We start from the raw sequence: 17,263 nt of genomic DNA on the forward strand, positions 1-17,263 counted from the left end.
TAACATCATTCATTTAACTTTATTATATCATCATAGAGAAATAGAGACAATATCGAATTATAAATGTACCTTCGGCTTGGAAGGAGATGAAAATACAAGTGTGACGCAAAAGCAAATGCCAAGTCCACGTGAACAGTACGGGGGTACTGTTCACCTATTTATAGGCACGGGGTACAACCCATACAAAATTACATACATGCCCTTTACATTTGGTGATAATTCTATAGCACTCTATCGAGGTCTAAATGGCCTTTTCATCTTTAAGTCGGTTCCCTTTTCTGCGAACATGCCGAAGCTTTCCTGCTTCACAGCTTCGGCGCTGTGTCAACCTTTGTAGCTTTTCCCTTTCTGATACGAGTCCGAAGATACCTGCTCACACATTTTAAGCCGCTTCTCCCTTGAAGACCTTCGGCGACGAAGCATAGACCCAACAGATACCTGTTCACACATTATACTCCAGAAATACTGTTAAATCCTGTTTTTGAGGACCTTCGGATGCCGAAGGTCCCCAACAATCGGTATTCTAAAATATCAGAAAATAAGTTTGTTATAGAAAATACATCGACTATGATCGAAATCTAAAATATGATTGATAAAAATCGTAACATGTACCCTAAATTGATTTAAAAAGTCACATAAGTTAGTAATAATATAAATATTCACAAATTTATGAAGGATTAAAGCATATCTCATAAAAGCAATAAAACAATATCTCACAAAATACAAGTGGCAAACATTATACAAACATACACATAGTCAGAAAGTCACAACTCAGGACCTTAAAAAATGAAACTATCCGATTGAAAATACATTGATAACAATTGAACACTAGAAAATAATATCACAAATCAAACTATGGAGCATATAACTAGCCATATAACTCTTATAATACAATAATAAAATCATCATATATTTAAATAAAACACTAGCAAGTCTAATAACATATGACTATAGAATCAAGATGTGTATGATGACATGACACTTGCAATTTTATCATCTCCTACTACTCGACATAGTCAATATAATTGATGTCCTCCTTATCTTTAAAGTTTCCATGCGAATTATAAATATATGTATGAAGAGTAATGATTGATAAGAAACTATAAATAAGAGTCACAATAGTTCAAACAACTCTAAACTATATATCATTAGATAGATCTTGATTTTAGAAAAATAACGAAATCAGTTTCATAATTTTCTAAGTTAAGATGAATTTACAAAGATTAGTTTAGATTTAATATTTTTTCTGAAAAAATACCGATTTCGGAAACGGGCAAAAGAGATCCAAACTATTTCTGTTTTTTTTTACCGATTTCATTTCCGTATTTTCGGTAACGGTTTCCGGTTTCGTATGACCCTAAATTTTGGTAAAGTTTCGAAAAAAAATATTTTAAGAACTGAAAATTAACGTTCCTGTTTTCATCCATACTAATGGCTCTTTACCGCTAAAATGTTGCCCACAATCATTGAGTAGGTTTAGACGTGAGAGCAAACAGTACAACATTACGATTCGCCCTTGCCCAAATTTACATGCCTTTTCCCTACGGAAACAACATAGAATCAAGTTGACGGGGTTACTTACATTGAAGTGGCCAAACTGATGGTAGCTGTAGATTTGGATGTATGTTTTCTATAAATTAGTCAAAATTGAGACAAAATAAACTGCAATTTAAAACTGAGGAAATAGTAAAAAAAAGGTGAAGAAGGGAGGAAGAGGAAATCAGAAGCAAAAAATGGGCAACTTTAGGCCCATTATCTCGATGGTCTCGTCGGAGTCCAGATATGTGATTGACGGATTGGATTGGGCCGTACATCTTGCATGAGAGTTCGCCAAGATTTCATTGTTTAACAAGAAGCGCGTGACAACAAAACCAAGCCTATCTCATCCACTCTTTTTTTCCCTTCCCACAATGGCAAGTGGCAGCTCCTGATTCGCTCTGGCCATTCCTACGTGGCACACACCAGGATTCTTGTGTGATAGGCCACTGGGTCCCACCCACCAGGTGCCACATCAGACGCCAAGCCATCCCGGCAGAACCAATCCCAGCCCAGCAACAGATGGTCTGCTATCCAGTTCCAACTGTATAAAAGCAGCTGCTGTGTTCTGTTAATGGCACAGCCATCACACGCACGCATACACAGCACAGAGTGAGGTAAGCATCCGAAAAAAGCTGTGATCTGATCGACATGGCCGCCGCCACCATGGCTCTCACCTCCCGCGCGCTCGTCGGCAAGCCGGCGACCAGCACCAGGGACGTCTTCGGCGAGGGGCGCATCACCATGCGCAAGACTGCTGGCAAGCCCAAGCCAGCGGCGTCCGGCAGCCCCTGGTACGGGGCCGACCGCGTCCTGTACCTGGGCCCGCTGTCCGGCCAGCCCCCAAGCTACCTGACCGGCGAGTTCCCCGGCGACTACGGCTGGGACACCGCGGGGCTGTCCGCCGACCCGGAGACTTTCGCCAAGAACCGCGAGCTGGAGGTGATCCACTGCCGCTGGGCCATGCTGGGCGCGCTCGGGTGCGTGTTCCCGGAGCTGCTCGCCCGCAACGGCGTCAAGTTCGGCGAGGCCGTGTGGTTCAAGGCCGGGTCCCAGATCTTCAGCGAGGGCGGGCTTGACTACCTCGGCAACCCGAGCCTGATCCACGCGCAGAGCATCCTGGCCATCTGGGCGTGCCAGGTGGTGCTCATGGGCGCCGTCGAGGGGTACCGCATCGCCGGTGGCCCGCTCGGGGAGGTGGTCGACCCGCTGTACCCCGGCGGCAGCTTCGACCCGCTCGGGCTCGCCGACGACCCGGAGGCGTTCGCGGAGCTCAAGGTCAAGGAGATCAAGAACGGCCGCCTCGCCATGTTCTCCATGTTCGGCTTCTTCGTGCAGGCCATCGTCACCGGCAAGGGTCCCGTTGAGAACCTCGCCGACCACCTCGCTGACCCTGTCAACAACAACGCCTGGGCCTACGCTACCAACTTCGTCCCCGGCAAGTGAGCGAGGGCATATACATACTTGTATGCGTGTACCGTAGACATACGTATTCGTATATGTACTGCAGGAGATGTACCAGTATTTGTGAAGAAGGGAGCATGGGCTCAGAGATTGTACCAGTAGTGTACGTATTTGCATGCATGCTTTGGTCCTTGTGGACATTATCAATGAAATATGCTGTAAATTATACATACGTCTTTAATAATGCATACTGTACATGATTTGCTCTGGCAATTAAGTCGGTGTTGTGATGAAGTGCAACAGAGTTCAGTGAGCACGTCCTACATCAAACACCAGGCAGCTGGACAGCAATAACCATGGCACACTGACAGTCTCTCTAGCAATGAATATCTGGTACATATATTTTATTATATACATGTTATATCAAAATTGATATACCTAAATATATAAAAAAAATATTATGTCATAAGAAAATTGATATAAACATAACTATAATGCATATCTAGGTATCTAGACATGATTAGATATGTAGATATGATGTATACCAATATAGCTTTACTACGTATTTATATATATATATATAAGTTATTTATCTACAAAAATTCAAAGCCACTTATAATTGAAAAGAAGCACCAGAACCACTTGTACAGTTGGGAAGGAGAGCACTTTGGTCCAAACTCTAAAAAGATATGCAACAACTGCAACTGTCAAGGAAAAAGACCTAGGTTATAACTGATGCTAACAAGTTGAAGCAAATTCTCGCAAAAAAAATATATGTGAAAAAAATCTACTCACTCCGTCGTAAAATACTTGATGTTACAATATCCAAACTTTATATCAAAATAATTATCATTCTCTCTTTCCAATCCTATCTTTTCAATGCATCTTTCTCTTTACGTAATACATATTTTTATTTTTGCATTACATCTTTGTCTATACTTTTCTAGCTAGGGGCGTTTTAAAATTTTGCATTCTTCATTGGTTTTTCTTTGCCCAACACACACTTTTCTTTTACCCTTCTCCCAATATTTCTCTGTCTCTACTTTTCTGGAAGCATTTTGACATTTTTGCGTTCTGTATTGATCTCTACAAATGCCCTAAAAGTTAACTTATTCATCCGAAGGATCGAAACCAAATTATCTGAACGAGTCTTAGACTAAAAATAGCTCTGTCTGAATAAGTGAAGATCGAAGAGACTACATATCCATCATAGAAGCCTAACAGTCATACTGTCAGACTTTTACCAACGCACCTGGGGAGTTATTACAATTACATCGATCTCAGTAGCCACGTGAATGACAAGAGAAACTTGCAGCTGCATACTACAGTCACCTCTCTGCCCATGTGAACGGCACCTGACGATGAAAATGATAGCTCGGAGGATGTAGCAGAAACGCATACGGCATACAGAAAACGTTAGTGCCGTTCCATTGTGTGAAAATATCGGCCCCCTGAAGAATTTGAGTTGAAAAGAAAATACCCCTGGAGGAGGCCCTGATCTGTATTATGACGCTCTGGAGTTTCTTCAGAGCTGGGCATGGTGCGACCAGGCTGCTGCATCCGTACGCTCATTGGCTGCATGGATCGAGGAAGATGAGCAATGCCACTTGTGTGGTAGGAGATGGTGGGGTCTTGATGGGTTTGACAACCTACACGGTTGAAAGAATGGTAACCTTGTGGGGATTACTCGTTTTTAGCTTCGAATGAGAAGTTACCTTCCCAGTTTCTCTGACAAACTAAAGGTTCTAACGTCAACTTCCAGGTCATTTTACATAGCTGGATGCAGCCAGTCATTCAGAAGAAGGAACAGTTCGTTCTGGACATATTAGTGTTATACTTTTTTTTCTTTTATTGCAAACAGAAGTAATTTCCTGCCCGATTTTTTAAAAAAGAACTGCAAATAAATGGATCCTGAAGATGCTACCAATTTTTTTTATCAGCAAACTGTAGGAGAAACCCCTGCTCCCTGCAGCAGAAATTTTATTCTAAAAAGGATGCGTTTAAGAGGTGTACAGAAAAATGAAAAGTAAGAAAAAGGAAGAATAGACCAGAAGAGAAGACAAGCTATAATACAAGTAACCTGTAGACCAGAGAGCCAAGAATTTACAGTAGCAGAAATAACAGGGTTAGATCTTGCAGTGTTGTTATATTGTGTGGTTTAAAAACGAACAATGAATTCTAACTTCCATTAGTGAATCATTGAAATAGTAATCACCTTTGTCATACACGAGACCAGCGGTTCTAGAAGGCAAGTCATTCCTTATCAAGACCCCTTCCCTGACCTTGGCATGTGTCTCGGCGTCGTGCTGGAACATTGAGACTAGCTGCTGGAGCTCCAGTTTTCTCACCTCAACCCGTTGATCGCTGATCGGATTTTGCCGCCCAAATTAGATGATCCGGACGATGATCAACACGAAACCTACAAAGAATAGAAGACCGGGAGAACTATGCAAAAGCATACTGAGTGTTGTCAGCTCCAGGAATCCCATCGACATTGATGACAAACAATCCTGTGATGATGGACAGAATGAGCCGCGCCCACCGAATATTGTCAGGTTATGTGTAATGTGAAGGCTTTTCTGCTACATACAGTGTCAAATCTAGAAGTGGGCTAAAGAGGAGCTAATTTTCTAGTGACCAGTGGCAAAAGCAACAAAAGCTGATAGAAGGGCTTATTTTTTCTCTGTTGTTCCTCCTTCCTTCCTTCCTTCGTTTCTACTATCTACCACTTTCTCCAATGGAGTGGAGGCTCATTTTTCACTCTTCTTCTTTCTCCTCCTCCCCCTTTCTCCTCTATGTTGATATGGTAGCTAAATCTGTGACCCAGGGGCTTCCTCTTCCACTCCAAGTCTTCTTTGAAGTCATAAAGGCACATTCGTTATAACTTCTAGAAAGAGTCGTATTGATAGTTTTGGCAACACACGGCGAAGACAGGAGAACAGAGATTGTATCATTTCTCAAGGGTAATCACCCAACTTGGATAAAAAGGATGGACGACAAGACAAAACCTTATAATATCATATAAGGGGAATTATTCAAAGAGGGCGTCTCCTCACCATTACTCAAGTGTTTGTCTATGCTAGAAGGCCAAGAGCTAATGAAGAACATCCATTCAGACATTTGTAGAGCCCATGTTAGACTCTGAGCATTATTTGGGAAAAGTTTTCAATCAATCTTTTTATTGGCTGAATGCAGTTTGTAGTGCAGCAAATTTGGTAAGAACATGTGACAGGTGCCAAAGGTGTGTGAAGGATTAGAAGCAACTTTTGTGGCTCACTCAATTGATTCAACCAATATGGCCCCTACAAAGATGGGACATGAATATAATTTTTAGCCCAATGCCACGGGCACAAGGGAATTTGAAGAATGCCATACTTGTCGTAGAATACTTCTCTAAATGGATTAAAGCGAAGTGTTGGACACTCATTTTTAATTCCTGAAAGAGATAAAAAACAAGGCAACACAAATGAGAAGGTTTCTCCTTACTCATTTGTTAATCTTGAATGATTAACAAATAAGAGAAGGTATAAATGGGTAATGATATAGGTTAACTCAATTGAAACCAATTCATTCCTTATAGCTGTGAATCACACATCATAAGAATCATTTACAAGAGTACCCTTAACCTTACATGACTAAGTACGAAGGTGAGAGCAAAATAACTTTAAAGTTTGAGTGATTGGTCTCTCTTCTTGACCCCCCTCAAAAAAAAATTCCGTATGCGTGGCACTTTGCTCCTGTTTATAGTGATGAGGTACAACTTTGTATGAAATTACATGCATATCCACAGATCCTATACATATGAATTACAAATTATGTAAGGTTAGTATCGACTTTTTCTTCCTCGTGCCACGTAAATCAAACTTCTGGAATCTTCTCGACTTTTTTAGCAGGTGGTTAGAACAGTCATGGGTATGATATCCTTTTTATGTCTAATCACCTATTAGACAAGATGAGGGATGGTTAGACAAAAGAAGGTGTAGGCAAGAAAAACTTCTATCGCAGATGGTGGATCCTGTCTCGTCTGGAGATCTGCTTTACGACTGTCCTATCTCATCTGAAAACTTCTACAACTATCACATGGTTGTCATTTTTATTAGCACTCTTGTTTAGAACTCCTAGTTTTCCTCTCTAGGTAGTCACCAGTTTAGCTGGGAGATCCACAGTGCTTTGAACATTTGCGACTGTGTTTTGTAATCTGCAGTGATTAATCCGAGGAAGGGTGGCTAATACCACCCACGTTTCATCATCGCTGAAATTTTGAGTCACTTTGTTCTTGTGTTCTTCCCTCTTCTCACTTTGCGATCTTGTGAAGAACCATCGAGTTCTTGAGTGAGGAGTTGGTTTGAGGATTGATTGGTGGTGAGTTGCACTTCTAGGACCGCTGCATATACCTAGTTGTTGCATATTTTGATCGTGGTTTGAAAAAACTCATTTTAAACTCATTCTAGAAAACCCCATCTGAAATGGGATTTCTGATCTGCGCTTTGGTTTTTGTGTTGCTCGGGTTGATACTTCACCAGTAGACATCTTTCTCCTTGCGCAAAATTTTTGCAAAGTTTGAGGCGATTCTACCTCGGTTTTAGTTCGCGGCACTGCCGGACTTGAGCTCGGCACTGCTGCGCCCTTTGTTCTGCACTTTTGTCTCTGATTTTTGGCAGACATTTGGGTTGATCTATTTCCAGATTTTTGTCGCGCCCTCTGTTCTGTACTTTGTGAGTCTCTAGAGGTTTTGGGTTAAGTTGGGAATCAAATCATGGTGCTATTCTCGCAACAGAATTTTTAGTGGCTCCCATTTACCCCCTCTAGTGGCATCATCGATCCTTCACTACCACATGATTTTAGATCCTAGAACCTGACTTTAGAGTCTTTAGGTTTTCAGTATCACTCACTAGCTCAGTCATCATCTGATTATGTAATCTTCGCTCGTGCTTGCATCTTTATATCCGTCATGTAAATGTTGTACGGTATCACGCTCAAATGGCCTAAACATCTCTATATTGTACGTCTGTGTACTATTATGTAAGCGCTCTATAGTGGTGGTCCTAGACGACGCCCACCTCTCTAAGTCTCTTTGATAATGTACCCTGACATCACATCCCAACAATAATGCTTACCTTTGTTAATCTACCAATATTCAATTTTCAGAGGCTTGTGTTTTGTTCGCCTTTGTAAATAGATATTAAGAGTGTCTTCAACAATTCATCATAAAACACTGTTTTGTACTGTTTTGCAGTGTAGACTATATTGTTCACATGGTGAAGTTTGAATGTGAGTGTGGAGATGGATAAACTGCTGAAGATAGCCTTACAATGATATTTGATCTTACCCGCTGTTAAAAAATAAAAAGTTGCAAAATGGAAAGAGAAAAAAATAAGTTAGAATGCAGTAATTTTTTCTTGTTCTTCAATACTAGTGGTTCTCTAAGTTTATAATATTGACTATATGGTTTATATACTTTTGAATTTTATAAATTTTCTAGATGATATACGTTCCCGTAAAGATTGTGCCACAATAGAGCAAAGCACACGTATATCAAAACACCACTTCATTCGTGCTGCATGCTGAATCCGTTATTGGCAGATTTTGTCACTGGTATAATACTATCACGCTCACCCACATGAGGACATATCCTGTGCAATCATTTATTTTGGTGTAAGCGTGCAATCAAACTATCCAGAGCATCCAATCTAGATCCAACGGTTTCATATGGAAGGGGTTAAAAGTAAAATAGGTACTATGTTTTAGGTGGACCTGTGCAATCACTCATTTTGGTGCAAGCGTGCAATCAAACTATCCAGAGCATCCAATCTAGATCCAACGGTTTCATATGGAAGGGGTTAAAAGTAAAATAGGTACTATGTTTTAGGTGGAAGGGGTTAAATATAAAATAACAGTCATCATTAGATCTAGATCGGATGCACCAGATCGCTTGATTGCATGCTTGCACCAGGATAAGTGATTGCATAGGATATTTTCCCCACATAATACAATAACGAAGAACGACAGTATTTACAAGTAAACCCAAAAAAACCACGGTTACACTTCCTCCATAGTTTGGGAAGTTTGGGAACTCTGTTTTTCTTAGGGCTAGTTTGAAAACCTTGTTTTCTTAAGGTATTTCCATTTTTAAGGAGAAATAGTTTATTTTTTCTTAGGAAAACAGAAATCACTTGGAAAAAATGAGTTTCCAAACTAACCCTTGAAATATAGTTTTTTCTAGCATTTTTTCACTCCACATTCGAACGAATAATAGTGAATATAGATATACATACAAACTACAATCATATACTAATTAATAAATATATGTCTAATCTAAAACGAATTATATTTTAGGATGGGAGCTATATTAACGAGTAAATAATCCGACAAAAAAAATAACTAGAGCAGTCTCACGCCATCCACCTACTTCCTCTTTCCGAACCAAGAAACAAACCAGCGTCCAATCTCCAAGAAGTTCAAGCAGTTTGCTGCTTCCAAGTGGCAAATACGGTCTTTAGGAACGTAATTCCCATATGAAAACATGCGAAGCTACAACAATTGCACTACAGAAAACTCAAAGCTCATTCTTAACAAGGGACAAAGCAGACCGAGTTTATTTAGCAAAATAAAGAGTAGAATCAAACTGGATCCTCCGAGGAACCAGTACAGAGCATGTTCTACCGCTAATTGGCCGACGTCGGTTTGTAGTCGATTATGAGGACCTTCTCCAGCACAGGCAAGAACACACTTGCGAATTCGACGTGTGCAGGGTGCTCAATGTACTCCTTGATTCCTTCCGTGCTTTCAAACGTGGACTCGAAGACGTGCGTGAACCCTTGATGCATGTTTTCTATGCTCACATCAGTTCCCCTACAGATTAAAGAGCACATGAGGAACCTGATAGCACCAAACAGCACGGTAACTTTGCACCAAAGGAACGAGAGAATTACAATGGTGCTGTTCGGTTCAGAAATGCAAATGAGAACGTAAATGTAACCAATATATGTGCACCATTAACGATTCCCAAACAGATGGTTCCTCGTTGTCGTTTGGTTCAGCGTGGGAGTGGAACAAGCAACAGCGTTAACAGTAGCTCATACAGCAGCGGGGCATTCGCGTTTCCACGCTCCTATATATCCGATAACTCCGTAACGGATATAGGTACCTAGTAGTTTGACTATATTACTACGGCACTGGATCCATGAGAGCATAAGCAAAATCACAGGGCTAGCGGTCAAGAATTCACGATCGGTGATTGCGCACGGGGAGAGTCTCAAAACAAAACTGAACTAAACCTGTCACCTAATTCGTCGAGCACCTGGGGTGCGTCAGGGTCCTGGCGGCCGGTGGTGGTGCCAGAAGCAGGGAGGCATACGCAGCAGTCGGCACGGAATCGAGTCCTATCAGTGGAGGTATTGATTACCAGTGGAACGCCTTCATGGAGGGGACCACGCCGACGAGCGCGGCGTATCCTCGGATGAGCTCGTCCAGGCGCTCCTGCGTCACCTCCTCCTTGAAGCTTGCCAGCAGGATGTGCTTCACCACTCCGCCGCCTGCCATCTTCCGGGCTTGTTTCTTGGCTCTGTTCCTCTCCTCTCCAGAATGGTAGGTGCGGTGGGTAGGGTCGCAGGAGTTTGCTACTTTGCTGCGCGACCTGAGAAAATGATTACCAGCTGTTGGCGTGGATCTGAATGTCAATCACTTAGTGTTTGGTTCGGTGTGAACGAGAGATTGGTCAGGATTAATCCTGGACTGACCTCGTTCCTTGTTTTTTGAGAGATGACATCATCCACCATTTTCTAAGAATATTTCTTGACCCTGACTCTAGATTTCTAAATCAAACGCGGGTCAAGTTAAAATGATTTCATCCCATCTCTCTTCGTCCTTCCTCGTCCCTCCATCCAAACACACTTAGTCTATCTTCAGCAACGTTCCCTAAATTTCATCTCCTAAAAAAATATTCATTATCCTTTACAGCACACTCTAAAAATTTCTGTCCTCTATATCTTCTCCTCGAGCAACGTCCTCTAAATTCGGTCATCTATTTCTACAGTGTTAACTGAATACATAAATATCATATTTATTCATTGTTTTTTAATTTTGCACTTGTATTGAAAATACGCCATTAAAAATTGATGAAATAAATATTTTGCAATAAAAAGTTGTAAACGTCTAAATATTATGTAAAAATATAGTATACATATTAGTTAAACTTAAATTTGTGAACAAGTTTCGTAGACCTAGCTTTTAAATATACTATTCTTTTTTTGTGTCCGCATGAATAAATGTACAAAGATTATGCCCGTTTTCTACAATTTTCAAATAAACAGAGAAAAGAATTTCGATTTCACTTTTTTTTGACTTCGCATGCATATTGTTTACTTCTCTCTCTTTCCATTGGTAAAGAGTGCCGAACTACAAACACACCTTTCGTCGAGCACCTAGAGCACACCAGCCACCACCACGACTTGTTGCAGTCGCGAGGCGAGGAACCGTGAATCATATGGCAAGGGGATCGTGAAGCATGTCCACGACGACAGAGGAGAGCTCATCGGCGTGGCTGTGCAGAGAGTCTGCACCGTCGATGGCAGCACCATCGAAGAGCCCAACATCGGCGACGACCGTGTAAGAAGTAGCAGACTACCTGCGCGACGAGCAGCGAGGCGGCGAGGGTCGTCCGACCTTGCCTCCCCGCGCAGCCTCCTCGTCGTCGGTGCTGACCGCCTCCGAGAAAGTCCGTCGGGAACTAGCTGTCGGCATGGACAAGACCTTCGCGATGGGAAGACGCAAGGGAGAAGTTTCCGCCCCAGCGCGAGAGAGGGAGTGAATCGGCGTGTAGCGGACGTCCGAAGATCCGCCACAATTAGCGGCTCTGGCGACGCCCGTAAAATTTAGCGGACGGATTGGAGAACCTTGCTGGAAGTGAAAATGAGCTCTCAGTCTTCCAAATTTAGCGGACAAGACAGTTTACAGACTGTTGTTGGAGACAGCCTTACCGTTCGGTGGTGCCCTCTACGTCGGCACGAACGATCTGCGGCTTTGGATCAGACGATCTGCGACCTAGGCGTAGAAGCGGCTCCTTCCCTGCGTCGCTTCAGACGGTCCGCGCTCTCGGTCGGACGGTCCGTGATAACGCAGAACCGTCTTCTTCCCCGCAGGAGCCTAGATCTCGCCCTTTGAAAGAGAAATCTTAGGATAATCCGAGTCGGCAGGTCACTCGTGGTGTCCCCAGATGAAATAGAGTCGCCTAGAAATTAATATATCAACTCGAAAAAGAGATCTCTTGATTGACAACCAGATCTTACCCCTTGCGAGATAAGATCCTAGGGTTGTCTTGTGGTCGGCAGGCTACTCAAGACGGATCTAGACGATTTAGAGTCAAATAGGTGTGCATGTGGATAAGCGGAAAACTATAACTAGGACTACGTTACATCTACTCCTAGGGCAAAAAAGTTAAAGAAAGTAAATTGGTTCGATTGAAATGTGTTCGGGGGTTCTCAATCGATCGTACCCTTCATATATAAATAGGGGGTATCGACTCATTCCTACACGATAGCTAACAAATCCCACGTTATTAGATGGATAACCACACACGAGATACTGATCGCGGGGCTGAAAGGTAATTAGGCTTACACTTATTTTCCTAATTGATTTTGGTGGTTGAATTGCCCAACACAAATAATTGGACTAACTAGTTTGCTCTAGTGTATAAGTTATACAGGTGCCAAAGGTTCACACTTAGCCAATAAAAAGACCAAGAAATAGGTTCAACAAAGAGAGCAAGGGATAACCGAAGGTTGTCCTGGTCTGGCGCACCGGACTGTCTGGTGTGCCACCGGACAGTGTCCGGTGCACCACCGGACAGTATCCTGTGCACCAGGGGACTTCAAGCCAAACTCTTCACCTTCGGGAAAATTCAGAGGCGCTCCGCTATAATTCACCGGACTGTCCGGTGTACACCAGACAGTGTCCGGTGCTCCAAGGAAGAGCGACTCTGAACTCGCCAGCTTCGGGAATCCGCTCCGCTATAATTCACCGGACATGTCCGGTGCTGTCGGCGTTTCGAGACAGGGGGGTCCCAAAGCCGACGAGTGAGTGTGCTGCGTGCCCCAGCCCAGATGGGTCGAGCGCGTGGGCGAGCGCGAAGGGGGGAGAGGCGAGGTGGCCGGAGTCGAGCGTGAGAGAGGTGGAAGTCCCGCGGCCTTCGTGTTCGTCCCGCGCCCAGGTCGGGTGCGCTTGTAGTAGGGGGGTTACAAGCGTCCACGCGGGTGAGGGAAGCGAGCGGCCCCAAGAGAGCGCCTGTCCCGTCCTCGGTCCCGCGCGGCCAACCTCTTCTAAGAAGGCCCTGGTCCTCCCTTTTATAGTCGTAAGGAGAGGATCCAGGTGTACAATGGGGGGTGTAGCAGAGTGCTACGTGTCTAGCGGAGAGAGAGCTAGCGCCCTAGGTACATGCCAATGTGGCAGCCGGAGAGGTCTTGGCACCTTGCTGGCGTGATGTCGTGGCTGTCGGAGGTGCGACGGAGCCTGGCGGAGGGACAGCTGTTGGAGCGGTCGAGTCCTTGCTGACGTCGCCCTGCTTCCGTAAGAGAGCTGGGGGCCGCCGTCGTCACAGAGCTTGTGGAGCGCCATCATTGCCCATCCGGCGGGGCTGGTCGGATGGGACGCCGGTCTTGTTCTCCGTGACCCGAGTCGATTCGGGGTAGGACGATGATGGCGCTTCCTGTTGACGTGGCGGGTCTGTGCCCTAGGCAGGGTGACGTGGGGGCTCCTCCGAAGCTGAGGTTGAGTCTGTCTTCTGTTGCCGAGGCCGAGTCCGAGCCATGGGGTCGGGCGAGGCGGAGGTCGTTCGGCCGAGGCCAGGGCGGAGTCCGAGCCCTGGGGTCGGGCGAGGCGGAGTTTCGTCGTCTTCCGGGTCTTAGCCCGAGTCCGAGCCCTGGGGTCGGGCGGAGCGGAGTTCGCCGTCTTCCGGGTCTTAGCCCGAGTCCGAGCCCTGGGGTCGGGCGGAGCGGAGTTCGCCGTCTTCCGGGTCTTAGCCCGAGTCCGAGCCCTGGGGTCGGGCGGAGCGGAGTTCGCCGTCTTCCGGGTCTTAGCCCGAGTCCGAGCCCTGGGGTCGGGCGGAGCGGAGTTCGTCGTCTTCCGGGTCTTAGCCCGAGTCCGAGCCCTAGGGTCGGGCGGAGCGGAGTTCGCCGTCTTCCGGGTCTTAGCCCGAGTCCGAGCCCTGGGGTCGGGCGGAGCGGAGTTCGCCGTCTTCCGGGTCTTAGCCCGAGTCCGAGCCCTGGGGTCGGGCGGAGCGGAGTTCGCCGTCTTCCGGGTCTTTGGCAAGGCCTGACTGTCTGTCAGACTCACTCTGTCGAGTGGCACCGCAGTCGGAGTGGCGCAGGCGGCGCTGTCCTTCTGTCAGACTGGTCAGTGGAGCGGTGGAGTGACGGCGGTCACGTCGGCTCTGCCGGGGGGGGGGGGGGGCGCGTGTCAGGATAAAGGTGTCAGGCCACCTTTGCGTTAAATGCTCCTGCAACTCGGTCAGTCGGTGTGGCGATTTAGTCAGGGTTGCTTCTGAGCGAAGCCAAGGCCTCGGGCGAGCCGGTGATGTGTCCGCCGTAAAAAGGGGGGCCTCGGGCGAGACGGAAGTCTCTCGAGGTCGGCTGCCCTTGGCCGAGGCTAGGCTCGGGTGAAGCGTGATCGAGTCACTCGTGTGGACTGATCCCTGACTTAATCGTACCCATCAGGCCTTTGCAGCTTTATGCTGATGGGGGTTACCAGCTGAGAATTAGGCGTCTTGAGGGTACCCCTAATTATGGTCCCCGACAGTAGCCCCCGAGCCTCGAAGGGAGTGTTAGCACTCGCTTGGAGGCTTTCGTCGCACTTTTTTGCAAGGGGACCAGCCTTTCTCGGTTGCATTTTGTTCCGGTGGGTGCGCGCGAGCGCACCCGCCGGGTGTAGCCCCCGAGGCCTCGGAGGAGTGGTTACACTCCTTCGAGGTCTTAATACCTTGCGTAATGCTTCGGCTGGTCTGGTTGTTCCCTCATGCGAACTGGCCGTAGCCCGGGTGCACGGTCGGGGCCCAAGCTCTCGGGCTGGTATGTTGACGCTGTCAACGGTTTGGCCGGAGCCGGTTTTTGCGAGAGCAGCCCCCGAGCCTCTGCACAGGGCGAGAGGACGATCAGGGACAGACTCGACTTTTTACATACGCCCCTACGTCGCCTTTCCGCAAGGAGGAGGGGGGGAGTGTGCCATGTTACCCTCGATGGGCACCGAACATGGTGTCTCCGGTGAGCTGCAAGCGGGTAATCCGAGTGGGCGTCCGTGCCCCGTTCGTTGGGGGTCGGCTAGGGGCCCAGAGGCACGCCCAAAAGTACCTGCGGGTGATTTGCCGGACCCGGTCCCCTGGCGACGGGGTCCGAGGGCTCGATGCCTCCCTCCGACGGGATTCCGTTACAAGATCGTTCCCGCTGGTCTTGGAAATGTCCTAGGGTACCTCGGGAGCGCAGCCCGAGCCTCGGTTATGTATCGAACGTACCCTGGTCATCCCTCGCTCGGTGTCTGAGGCGACTGTGAACCCTTCGGGGGCCAGCCTTCGAACCCCTGATCAGTAATGGGCGCGGAGCCCGAGTAGCCTGAGGCGGCCATGGAACCCTTCGGGGGGCTGGCCTTCGAACCCCTGACCAGTAGTGGGTGTCGGGCCCACGCGATCTGAGGCGACTGTTGAACCCTCCGGAGGGCCAGTCTTCGAACCCCTGATCAGTAGGGGGGGCTCGGAGCCCGGTTCCTTCGCGGAGAAGGATCCTTTTCGGGGTATCCCCCTTTCCCGGTCCCTGTTGCAAGAGATAGAGAAAGAGGAAAAAGGAAAAGGAAACGAAATCGAACGACGTGGCGTACCTCTTTTTGACGCGGTTATTACGGCGAAGGCGAAGCGTCGCGCGCTTCTCCCGCCAGAGGCGTCGCGTGTCCCGCCGTGGAGTTAATGCGACGGGGCGAGTGGTTGGTGGGGCGGCCGTTGCGCGTGCGCGATCCGTTCGAGGAACGGGTCACGGGTGCACCGTCTTCACGCCGTGGGAGGAGGCTCTCTTGCTGTCCCAGGATGAGACGTGAGCCTGGCTGACGACGTGTCTGCTGCGCCCGCCCGCCTGCCACCGCCATTACTGCCGGCCCACTTTCGGTCGCTTTGACCAACGCGCCAGGCTGGCGCTGCTGGGTCGCGCGCCGGGTCGCCTCGAGTCGCGGCATAGGCTCCGCAACCGAAGAGGCGCGACGGTGGCACAAGTGGCGGTGCGGTCGCTTGCATGCAGCAACTGGCGCGCCGGTTGCTTGACGCGTGGGCCTGGGCTTCCAAGCTGGCGTGTCAGAAGTCGGAGAAGCGCGTCCACCTGGTGCGGTTGCATGCCGCCTGCATGGCTGCCCGCCCCTTCCGCCCGTTGGTCTGGGCAAAAGTGGGGGGTCACTCGTAACCGCTGGGCGGTCGTGCGCACCACGCGCGGCAGTTTGGCTTCTTCTGCCCTGAGCCAGTTTGCATGACATGCGGGACCCAGCCCCCGAGTCGCAGGGGAGGGCCTTGGAGCGCGTTGGAGAAGACTCAGCCCATGGCGTCTGGGGGCGCACGTAGGGAGAGTTGCCTTTAAAAGGAGGGAGACTCCTTTCAGAAGGCAACCATGTCTTCTTCCTCCCTTATGCGTCGTGTCTTTCCATCTTCCAAGCCCCCAGATGGGGGGTATCCGCCGCCTTTCTGCCTCCTCGTTGGAGGAACGCAACTCCATGGGAGTTGGTACCTCTCAGCCATCGTTCGGCTTCAAGGATTTTCATCATGCAGCCCGGCTGCTCCCCTCCACCGGCGGTCATCCGAGATGGTGACCTCCGGCTTGATGGTGGGGGAAAGCGAGTCGGGCTGCGGCCTCTGCCCCTCCCTCAGCCTCAAGGATTTTCATCACCAGGTCTGGGGAGGGGAGTGCGCCGAGTTGAGGTCGGCCCCCGCGTGGGCGGCGGCCCGCTCCTTCACTCAGTGATGGGGGGGGGGAGGAGCGGTTGTTGTCCATGGCGCTGGTAGCTGCAGCGTGCCCGGTCTTCAGACGCGAGTGGCTTCGGAGCCGCTCGCGGCGCCGGCGTCCGCCACGGCAGCTGGAAGAGGTTCTTCCGCCGGCGCGATAGCCGGGGCCGGCCACGGACTGACCTCCAACTCTACGGCCTTCTGCCCGTCCTTGCCTCACGAGTTTTGTCGTGGGCGGGGGCCTCCTGGCAGCAGCATCCGCCCTAGGGTCAGTGCTGCCGCTGTTCGACCCCCCGGAGCAGAAGTCGTCGTCGTCGCCGCTGCTGGAGCAGGTGACGGCGCGCCGTTCGTCGGCCTTCCGTT

General features: G+C 48.1%; 2 protein-coding genes and 1 long non-coding RNA gene across 6 annotated transcripts; 2 read left to right on the forward strand and 1 right to left on the reverse strand.

Moving 5' to 3' along the window:
- Positions 1 to 2,127: 2,127 nt before the first annotated feature.
- Positions 2,128 to 3,165, forward strand: LOC100274453 (light harvesting chlorophyll a/b binding protein1). Its single transcript, NM_001148812.1, has one exon. The coding sequence runs from the start codon at positions 2,188 to 2,190 to the stop codon at positions 2,980 to 2,982; it is 795 nt and encodes a 264-aa protein (NP_001142284.1). The 5' UTR covers positions 2,128 to 2,187; the 3' UTR covers positions 2,983 to 3,165.
- Positions 3,166 to 8,593: 5,428 nt separating this feature from the next.
- Positions 8,594 to 8,921, forward strand: LOC109941574 (uncharacterized). Its single transcript, XR_002264240.1, has 2 exons — positions 8,594 to 8,688; positions 8,810 to 8,921. It is a non-coding gene; the product is annotated as an uncharacterized lncRNA (long non-coding RNA).
- Positions 8,922 to 9,368: 447 nt separating this feature from the next.
- LOC100286248 (pop3 peptide) lies at positions 9,369 to 11,757 on the reverse strand. Of its 4 annotated transcripts, none has more exons than XM_035961513.1 (3): positions 11,350 to 11,757; positions 10,346 to 10,576; positions 9,369 to 9,792 (listed from the first exon to the last, which is right to left on the reverse strand). In XM_035961513.1, exons 2-3 carry the CDS (start codon positions 10,480 to 10,482, stop codon positions 9,606 to 9,608), a joined length of 324 nt encoding a protein of 107 aa, XP_035817406.1. In that variant the 5' UTR covers positions 10,483 to 10,576; positions 11,350 to 11,757; the 3' UTR covers positions 9,369 to 9,605. The 4 variants fall into 4 exon arrangements, with proteins under 4 accessions (XP_035817406.1, NP_001345163.1, NP_001340316.2 ...); NM_001358234.1 differs by having other exon boundaries at positions 9,389 to 9,792; positions 11,567 to 11,756; NM_001353387.2 differs by lacking the exon at positions 10,346 to 10,576 and having other exon boundaries at positions 9,389 to 9,792; positions 11,567 to 11,756.
- Positions 11,758 to 17,263: the final 5,506 nt, after the last annotated feature.

This window comes from Zea mays, chromosome 8 (genome assembly GCF_902167145.1).
Source record: "Zea mays cultivar B73 chromosome 8, Zm-B73-REFERENCE-NAM-5.0, whole genome shotgun sequence".
Classification (NCBI taxonomy): Eukaryota; Viridiplantae; Streptophyta; class Magnoliopsida; order Poales; family Poaceae; genus Zea; species Zea mays.

Coding starts and splice junctions, on each gene's coding strand:
- LOC100274453 (NM_001148812.1), top strand. CDS start 2,188: ATGGCCGCCGCCACCATGGCTCTCACCTCCCGCGCGCTCGTCGGCAAG.
- LOC100286248 (NM_001358234.1), bottom strand. CDS start 11,682: ATGCCGACAGCTAGTTCCCGACGGACTTTCTCGGAGGCGGTCAGCACC. Junction 10,577..11,566: donor CCTCGCTGCTCGTCGCGCAG/GTAGTCTGCTAC, acceptor TCATTTTCTCAG/GTCGCGCAGCAAAGTAGCAA. Junction 9,793..10,345: donor TCCATGAAGGCGTTCCACTG/GTAATCAATACC, acceptor TTTAATCTGTAG/GGGAACTGATGTGAGCATAG.